Consider the following 9,633-nt stretch of genomic DNA (forward strand, 5'->3'; position numbering starts at 1 on the left):
AGCTTGAATCTGAAGGATGGCCAGAGTCCCTCTCCAACCAGCCCATTAGCGCCCACTACCTTCAAGATGTGCAAACACAAGAAAGCTTTATTTTGCTAATGACTGATCTAGGCCTCTTCTATTAAATCTCTTTTCTGGGTCTTTTAGATGGCTTAGCAGGTTAGGATACCTGCTACCAGGCCCAGAAGCCTAGGTTTAATCCTCAGGATTCACCAGAGCTGACTCCTCCAAGCTGTCCTCTGACCTTCAGACTCACTGGCAGGCACACGGGCCGTCAGAGGACAGCTTGTGGAAGGTTCCTTCCACCATGTGGATCCAGGCTTGCTGGCAAGCACATGTACCTCCTGAGGATTGTTTTAAGAAGAGAAACTGCATTCCTTTGGGGGTAGGAGATCTCAGTTCTCAAGTCCAGAACAATCTCAGTGGAACCTGACTTCGGCATAATCGGTGTCTTGGGGATTCTGGGTCTCCCACAGTCTCATGCGGGAGAAGTTGAGAGCAGCATAATGGAGTTCTTCTGGGTTATTCTCAGACACTGGGGCCTCAGAGGATGGCTTGGGGTCCGGGCAGGCAGGAGAAGTGAACGGTGGCTGCTTCTGTCTCTTCTTTGACTCAGGGGAGTGAGCGTCCAAGGGCGGGATCCTTGGAGGGGTCTCGGGTTTGGCCTTCCAATGCTGAGCCTGAGGGGACAGCAAACACCTTTCACTCACCACTCAGGTCGCAGTGTGAACCTAGCATGCGCCAGGCACTGTGCACCTAGCATGCGCCAGGCATTGTGCACCTAGCATGCGCCAGGCATGTGCACCTAGCATGCCCCAGGCACTGACTTGAGAACTGGGGCTCTAGCAAGGAGCAAGCAGCACACAAACGCTGAGCGCTCTGAAGAAGAGAGAGCCCGAGGTGGGGCTGGAGAGACAGGTCAGCAGTTCAGAGCCCCTGCTGGACTTCCAGAAGACCCAAGTCTGCTCATCAGCACCTTCTCCTGGCAGATCCTAGTCACCTGTAACTTCAGGAACTCTGAGCCCTCTTCTAGCCCCTACAAGAACTTCCCACGCATATGTGTGTGTGCACATGCGCGCACAAACACATGCATGCACACATACATCCACATACCACACCACAGACACACCACATACACACCACACACACACCACATACATACCACAACACTACACACACACCACACACTCTACACACACATTACACACCATAACACACACACACCACACACACCACACACACTACACACCATAACACACACACCACACACACACCATAACACACACCACACACGTACTACACACGCACCGCACACACCCCACATACACACACAGCACACATCACAGGCACACATACACACCACATACCACACACACACCACACCACACCACACCACACACACACCACACACATACTGCACACACACCACACCACTCAGACACACAGACACACACACCACAATTAGGAGTAAAAATAAAGCATAAAGTTGAGTGTGGTAGCACACGCCTTTAATCCCAGCACTTAGGTGACCCAGGCATTCGGATCTCTAAGAGCTTGAGGCCAGTCAGAACTACACAGGGAGACCCTGTCTCAAAAAAAAAAAAATCTTAAACAAACTAATTAAAGAAAGAGTCATTGCTATAGATGAAATAATCCTGGGGTAGAGAGCATATGCTAATTGCCCCAATTTGATCACCTCACTGTCTGAGTACTGTGGCACATTGTACCTATAAATAGACACGTCTGATAGATACAAATGCCAATAATAAGTGACATCTTTGATAGGGTGATTATCAAGCAAAGAGTATTAAATGAAGCCAGGAACCGTGCGGTTTCTGTGATAAACTCTCTGAAGGAAGGCAACAAAGTCAAGTATTTGAACAGGGTCTGGGGTCTCCGCTTAAGGAAGAACAAGGTGGGAGATGAAAGGATGCCGTGGTGAGGAACGTGCTTGGGGTGCAAGCTGGAAGACTAGAGTTCCATCTCTGGAACCTGAAATTAAAGACAGAGCTGACTCCTGAAAGTCAGCCTCTGACCTACACATGTGCATCGCAGCGTGCATGCACATTCCCCGATAATAATGCTGATAAAGAATACCAAATAAATATTAAAATTTGAAAAATTAAAAAAGCAATATGGCCTCTGTGGGTAAGACAAGGCAAAGCACTCTACCTCAAAGTCCCTGGCGATGACTTTGGAAATCCAAAGACGTGATCGATGGTGGGTTTAATAGGAATTGAGGTGTTTTGATTTGTGATTTTTTTTTCAACTTTCCATTTTGGAATGATCAAAGAGTTGCAAAAGTGTCAACAGTGGAGCCAATGATGTAGCTCAGGGTGGACTGTTTGCCTAGTATGCACAGAGCCCTGGAGTCCACCCTGACACCACCTAAATCAAGCACGGTAGCACATGCTTGCTCTGACCGCACTCTGAGAGTGGAGGCAGGAGGATCAGAAGTTTGAAGTTGTCCTTGGCTATTCAGGAAAATCCCTGACTACGGAGGAAATTTGAGGCCAGCGTGGGCTACATGAGAGCCTTCCTGAAAAGTACACAGTCACAGAAGTACCACAGAGAACCCTGTGCCCTTACCCCAGTTTTCCAGGGATGCAGTATTCACAGAAGGACGCCGATTTCTACACAGTGTGCGTCGTTACCTGCCTTCTAGGGGAGAATCCTATACTAGCCCCCCTTCAAAGTGCTCCTGTCAGCTTTTATAGGCAAGTCTGAGCGTGCCCAGAGGCATTTCTGCCAGGTTTTCTTCCTGAATTATGACCTTAAACTGAGCAGGGGTGTGCTTCTTAATGTTCAGGACTGTAGCCTTAGCTGGGCATGCCCAGGGTTGTGCTCCTGAACTGGGCGTTCATTCTCAGAGGTTTTTTCCTGAACTGAACTTACTCAGGAGTATGTTCTTTATCTGAGTATGCTCAGGGGTGCAGGAATCTGCCTGGCCTCAAGGCTGCTCCCTGTGTGAATAAGTCCAGGTCCAGACTGCTCCTCCTGCTAGTGCAGGTAGACACACGTGACCACCACAGCCAAGATCCAGGACCCTGTCCTGCACTCAGGGAATGCTTTCCCCCTAACCACAAGCATTTGTTCACCCATGATCTGTGTCGTGTAGTTCAGGTCAACTCTGAATTTTATATACAGCCAAGATGACTTTGCACTTTCGACCCTCCTGTCTCCACTAGTGTTTGCCAGGCACCACTGTGCGCACTTTCATGCTGGGCTGGGGATGTGTGCATGCTAGGAAAGCACTCTGCCAGCCGAGCTATGTTTCCAGCCTTTTATCTCTGTAATTTTGTAGCTTTGCCAATGAGAGATAAATGGAATCATGTGGTATGTAACATTCAGAGACTTTTCATTTGTGTGATGTGTCTTGTGCATCAAGAGTTTGTTCCTTTTTCTGTCTGCGTAGCATTCCAGAGGAAAGGTATGCCGGTGTGGTTTCTACAGGATGCCAGGTGCAGGAAGGACAAGAACAGAATCAGAGGAGGTCGTGAAGAAAGCTATGGTGTGCAGCTGGAGTTGAGCGAAGACTAGGATCCGTTCTGGGGAACAGGAGTGAAAGATTATGCAAAGGCTTTAGCTTGCTGGAGAAAAGCTGCTAATACCTGCTGAGAGAGAGAAGCAAAAGGAGAGCATGAAGCGCAAAATAGTCAGGAGTTGATTTTGCACGGGCTCAGGTAAGACATTCCCACTGATGTCTGAGTGTAGATGCTGTCCGGCAGGTTGGGTAAGGGTCTGGAATGCAGGGAAGAAGCTGGAGACATGGATGTTCATTTAAGCATCACCAGGTAGCTGTGACCTCATAGTGGTACCTAGTGTTTACTAAAAACCCAATAAGGGTCACAAACTCCTCTGAATATTTTACAGATGCAATATATATACGTACATGTGTATACAGACGGGTGTACACGCACACACACACACACACACACACACACACACACACACACACACACACACATTCATTCATTCCCAGGAGATAGGCACCACTACCACTATTATCCCAATATTACAGTTGAGGCACAGAGAAATACAGTGACTGCCTAAGATGATGGTTAAAAAAATTGAGGGCACAGGGGGAATGGGAGCCTAGGCAGCCTACTTTGAGTTCTGTATTTAATCAGTAGGATGTACCAAATCACAAGGACATTAATAATTGTTGGGTAGGGCTGAGGATGTCATTCAGTGGTACAGCACTCATCTGGCATCCACCAAAGAGGTGCTGGAAATGTTGCTCAGCGGTAGAGTACCTGCCTAGAATCCCCTAGTGAAAGGTGAGAGCGCCAGGCATGCACATGTCTCTGTGTTCTATCCCCAGCACAGTAGCTACACATTAGTGGTTAAACATAGCTAGTTAGCCCTTGGTGGCGACAATAATGGAGGAAATGTAAGCCATCTATGGAGAGAGTCCACGTTCTGTTCCTCAGACTTGGAAGCAGAGGAAGATGTGAAAGCTCAGAGGAAACCAGGGTTTGGCTCTAATCTTGGATGCTTCATGTCTCTAAGGCAAAGGTGTAGGAAGGGAAGGGAAGGGATGTGTGCAGAAGTAGCAGAGAATGTTGACGTAGAAAGCACAACTGGCAACTCACCAGGGGCCTGGTCTTGGGGACCACATTGATGTAATCCAGGATTGTGCTGCCCCGTGAGATCTTGGGTCTGGAGGCTTCCTCTTGCGTTCCTTTCTTCTGTAGGGTCTTCACGCTGAGGAAATGACCTCTACATCCACTGTTCCATCTGCCCTCTCTCAGAAAGCCCAGATCCCAGTCCCCACCCCCAACAGCTCCTTCCAACTCACATGATCATAATGAGGCAGAGGGCAATGAGAGCTGTAATGCCAAAGCCCAAGAGTGCTCCCTTGGAGAAGGCTGTGGAACTCTCCTTACCTACAGAAGAATGAGCACACACCATGTATGTGATCTTACACACAAGGGTGGGCGTTTTGAACTCCAGTTCCTGCTGCACACCATGGCCAAGATTCTTTCCTATTTCCTTCTAAAAAACATGACTGCATCCTGGGCTGGGTGTCATGCCTTAACTTCCGTTCCTCTCCACCCACACTTAGCTCATGGGTCGATACCCTCTTAGACTTCGCTCCAACCACAGAGCCCACTCGGGCCCTCCTTAGATAAGCTTAGTCCCAAAGGGTCCTTACCAGGCAGGAGCAGAACAGAGGCACTCTGAGCCCCATGGATGTTCCAGGCCTCACAGCTGAGCCAGAGGCTGGGCCAGAGCATCCCATGGAGGCTCAGGGAGCTGTTGGCCCATGGTCCTGTGGAGCTGGAGGTGACCTGGAAGGAGGCATTGCTGCTGTTCCCCTCCAGCAGCCCCTCCCCCAGTCGCCAGCGCAGGGAGGGGGTGGGCCAGGCTCTGGAGGAGCAGCTGCAGTGGAGACCCTCAGCTTCCCAGGAGCAGGATGATCTGGGCATCTGTGGGGGGGCTGTGGAGAAGGAAGAGAAGGGTCAGCAGGGGCCCCCATCACAGGTCCCAGGTGTCCCTTTCCCCACTCACAGTGCACAGAGAGGCTCAGAGAGATGCGCTGAGCACCCAGTGGGTTCTGTGCAGCACAGGTGAATTCTCCTTCATGTTCCTTCTGGACCAGAGGCAGCTCCAGCATCCCGGGCTCTGAAGACTGGGCCGGGATCAGAGTCTGTGCCACCCCGGTCCAGCTCAGACTGGCTGGGGGGTTGCTATGGGTGACACAGACTAGACAGAGACTTTGGCCCTCCAGGACAGGGAGGGAGGTGCCGTTCCTGAGGATTTCCAATACTGGGGAGGACAGGAGGCAGAGTCACCATGAGGCCCATCAACTGGGACGCCTCCCATCCCCACCCAGATGTCCAGCTTCCTCTGCCCGTCCTTTCTACCTGTCCTGTTTGCTTGGGAAGCAGTCACTCTCAGGTCCTCTGGGGGATCTGCAATGAAGACAGGGAACTGGCTCCAGGCAGGCCAGGGCCTTCTCTCTGGGTATAGCATCCCTCCCAGAAGTGGAAGCTGAGGGTGGGTGAGTCACTCACTGGGTCCCCAACCTAAGCTGCCTGGTGGTCTGACTGCTGTAAGCCTCCTGCTCCCCAACCCTCTTCCCCTTCCTTTCCCTCCTCAGAGCTGGGCGCCTGTGGTGGATCACACTCACACAGCACAGAGATCTCCAGGGTGTGTTGCTGGGAACCCTGCCTGTTCTCTGCTTGGCAGGTGTAGTGTCCAGAGTCCCCAACTTTCACCCGGGGAAGCTCCAAGCCCAGGGTTCTGGAGCCCACAGGGCTGGACCGAGAGAGGATTCGGTCCTCCAGGCTCCAGCTCAGTGTGGCAGGAGGATGGCTGTCGGCAGCACAGAGGAGGCGCAGGGACTGGCCTTGCTGGGCTTCCAGGTGCGAGGTATTTCCATGCAATTCTGAGGCCAAAGAGACACACAGAGAGAGGAGGAAATAGAGACAGTGAAAGAGATAAAGAAGGATGAAGACAGAAACAAACAGAAATAGAGAGACACAGAAATATAGAGACAGAGGAAGGATGGACACAGAGATGGATACAGACATAGAAAGAAAGACACAAAGACAGAGATGGACAGAGATAGACACAGAGACAGAGATAAAGAGGTACAGAAAGGTAAAGATAAGGGAAGGGTAAGGGAGTAGGACATGGGGGGGCAGCAGGAAGAGTTTGGCCTGTCCCCGCTCTCCTCCCCCCACTCCAGACTTTTCATTTCCGAAAGAGGATTGGACCGACCTTACACCACCCCAGGAGACCCTCGTACCTGACACATTGTCACGGAAAATGCTGATAGCAAGATCTCTGGGGGCATCTGGGAGAACATTATGAGTCTTCTTCAGAGGGGGAATGTTTTATTCCTCATGAGAAGTCCCCCAAGGAAAGAAAACGCCACCACCCCAGGGAAGGCAAGTGACCAACCAGAAATGGAGAAAAGCAACCAACCAGGATGGGGTGCCTTCCTCTACTTCTTTTGAATGTATGTATATGTGCTGAACATGCATGTGTATATAGGTGCACATGTGTGCACATACATGTAAGAGGAAGCCAGGTGTTGATGTAAGGCACCTTTCTGAACCATCAGTATTCACATTGTTTACTGAGGCAATGTCTTTCATTGAACTCAGGTTGCCAGTTGGGTAGCCAATTTAGTTACTCAACTTGCCTTGGAGCTCACTTGTCTCTCTGACTCAAAGCAATGAGGTTACCAGTGGGCTACCATGCCTGACCAGTTTTTATGCAGGTTCTGAGAGCCCAAAATTCATCCCACACACTTGTGTGTCAAACCACTTGTCAGCTGAGCCATTTCCCAGAAGCCCTCTCCCTCCTTTGAGACAAGATCTTGTATTTTCTAGTATGTGTATGTGCTATGTAGCGGAGGATGACGACCTGAAACTCCTGGCCCTCTAGTGCTGGAGTACAGATGTGTTCCATCACCTCTCATTTATGTGGTGCTGGGGATGGGACACGGGACCCTGTGCACGCTTGTGCATGCTAGGCAAGCACTGTACCAACCGAGTCACATCCCCAGTTCCTCCATGATCTCTCCCGAGCATGGAGTTGGGGGATCCTCTACCTCCCACCACCAGGGCTGCGAACGGCCCAAAGCACCACATACTCACAGGCCATGCTTAGTCGGACGGTCCTCTGCAGGTTCTTTCTGGGCAAGTGCACTTGACATGTGAGCTCGGTATCCTGGTGCTGAAGTCCTGGAGTAAAGCTGAGCACCGAGTAAGGGGAGGTGTGTGGTCTGGTTTCTTGGGAGGGGATGGCAGCCCCCATCCAGGAGAAAGAAGGAACTGGGCATTGCTCGAAGGCCCAGTGAAACAAGCAGACAGCTGTGACTGGCTGCCCAGGCTCCAGGATCTCAGGAATGAAGACATCTGGCTTGTGAGTCAGGACTAAGGGAGAAGGTGCCAATCCTGTGGCTTCAGCTGCCCCTCCCTAGAAGTGGCTTTCTTTGCACCATGGTTTATCTCCCACTGTTCCTCCCCCAGTGAGAGACAAGGGGCCCCTGCTAGGCCCACAACTCTTACCTTCCACTTGCAGAAAGAACCCATTCTGAAAACTGAATTTCTCCACTCCGCGCTCCACCCGGAAGGAGTAGCCTGCGGAGTCCCCCCACCGCACGTCTTGGATCATCAAGGAGCAGTTCTTTTTCCGGACGTCCCCCACGAGCTGGAATCTCCCCTGGGTTTCTGGTTCTATCATTTTGTCTTTGTCATTTGTGGCCACTACAAACTTCGGTGGTGATATTCTGATGCCTTTGAACCAGTAGCCATACGCTGGGGTGGGGTCACGCCAGCGGTTCTCAGGAGAGAGGAAAGAGCAGGGCACGACAACACACAGACCCTCCTGGACCTTCACAATCCTCTTCACTTGGAGGAAGTAGTTTCTGTCCTGACCTTGAGACCCTGAGGAAGACAGGCTTGACCTGTAGCTCCAGCCCCAGCCCCAGCCCCAGCCCCAACTTGGGTCCCTCCGGCCTTGGGACCACTCACCTTCCAACAGCAAGGACAACAGAAACAGCAGCAGTGACATCGTGGTCTTAGGAGGATCTTAGGCTTGCACAAGGTGGCTTCCTTCCCCAGCTGTGACCGCTGGAGTGAGAGTGAAGAGGAAATGTAGGCGGAAGCTGAACACTGGGAACTGGTGCGAAACGAACGGCTGTTGGCAAGTTCTGCGGCCATTGGTCTTTCCCTTTCTCATGCACTCTCTCCGTATCCACTTGCCTATTGTATGTTATGTGGGATATTTGGAGCTTGGGTATTTGAAGCTGGTCCTCCTCAGACATTTCTGGTGGCTGGGATGGAAGGACAGGGCTGTATCTAGCCTGGAGACCTGGCTGTGGATGGATACAGGTTGGGGCTTTCCCTTTACGTGTCAGGTCAGTAAGAAAGCAGAAGTCAAAGTTTTGTGAGTGCCTCTTGAAGGGGGTCCGGGTGGGTACAGAGGAATGAGAGCTTCTGGAAGGAGCTGGTCTCACCACATAAAATTCAGAATGCCTGGCTGACTGAGGTACAAAAAAGGATAATCATTCTATTTCTTGGTATAAAAATATCTCAAACACCTGATGGACCTACTCATGTTAAAAATAAAGTTTTGGTTTGTCTGATGTTCAAGTGTAACTGGGTATTCCTCAGCACGCTTGTTTCTCTTTACCTCTTCCTTAGTTAGGTAAACATAGACTGGTCTCAACCCACCCGTCCATTCTCCGTGCTGAGCTGCTGACACTGACCTCCAGAAGCACCCACAGACTTCAGCACAGCTCCCCATTTCCCCTTCCTCTTCAGTCAGAGATCTGAAGGTCCCACGTGCAATTCATGTATTGGTGAGATTTTCTGTATCGGGGGCTGACACTGGCAAATTCCAGGGATGCTAGGGTAAGCATTAATGGCAGAAACATACGGCGGAGTGGTCACTTATTCCTGGTAGAAGGAAGCCACTATAGGTGTCCTGGAGGAAGTGGCCATTGTCTGTTCCTGCCTGCATTCCTTGAAAATAATGTTTTATTTATTATTTTAAAAAGCGTACATTTATACAATGTATACTGATCATATCTACTCACCACTACCTGCCTCCAAATGTCCCTAGTGTCTCTCTACCATTCCCCCATATGAGTGTAGCAGATAAAATACTCCA

The 9,633-nt window shown here is 50.6% G+C and overlaps 1 protein-coding gene across 5 annotated transcripts; it reads right to left on the minus strand.

The window, feature by feature from the left end:
• Positions 1–69: 69 nt before the first annotated feature.
• On the minus strand, positions 70–8,627 carry Siglec10 (sialic acid binding Ig like lectin 10). 5 transcript variants are annotated; one of them, XM_048432920.3, is made up of 11 exons: positions 8,493–8,627; positions 8,028–8,405; positions 7,614–7,892; positions 6,758–6,805; positions 6,137–6,394; positions 5,871–5,918; positions 5,515–5,772; positions 5,159–5,443; positions 4,802–4,889; positions 4,596–4,707; positions 70–680 (listed from the first exon to the last, which is right to left on the minus strand). In XM_048432920.3, the coding sequence occupies exons 1-11, from the start codon at positions 8,530–8,532 to the stop codon at positions 420–422; spliced, it is 2,055 nt and encodes a 684-aa protein (XP_048288877.3). In that variant the 5' UTR covers positions 8,533–8,627; the 3' UTR covers positions 70–419. The 5 variants fall into 5 exon arrangements, with proteins under 5 accessions (XP_048288877.3, XP_048288870.3, XP_085538893.2 ...); XM_048432913.3 differs by having other exon boundaries at positions 4,596–4,722; XM_085682768.2 differs by lacking the exon at positions 70–680 and adding an exon at positions 1,487–3,548.
• Between the last annotated feature and the right edge of the window lie 1,006 nt (positions 8,628–9,633).

This window comes from Myodes glareolus, chromosome 24 (genome assembly GCF_982192425.1).
Source record: "Myodes glareolus chromosome 24, mMyoGla1.1, whole genome shotgun sequence".
Taxonomy (NCBI): Eukaryota; Metazoa; Chordata; class Mammalia; order Rodentia; family Cricetidae; genus Myodes; species Myodes glareolus.

Bases quoted from the DNA above. Each gene is read 5' to 3' on its own strand.
- Siglec10 (XM_085682767.2), bottom strand. From the start codon at position 8,532: ATGTCACTGCTGCTGTTTCTGTTGTCCTTGCTGTTGGAAGGTGAGTGG. The intron at 6,395-6,757 runs GTACGAGGGTCT...CTTTGGCCTCAG, and splicing joins TTTCCGTGACAATGTGTCAG to AATTGCATGGAAATACCTCG. The intron at 5,773-5,870 runs GTAGAAAGGACG...TGTCCTCCCCAG, and splicing joins TTCCCAAGCAAACAGGACAG to TATTGGAAATCCTCAGGAAC.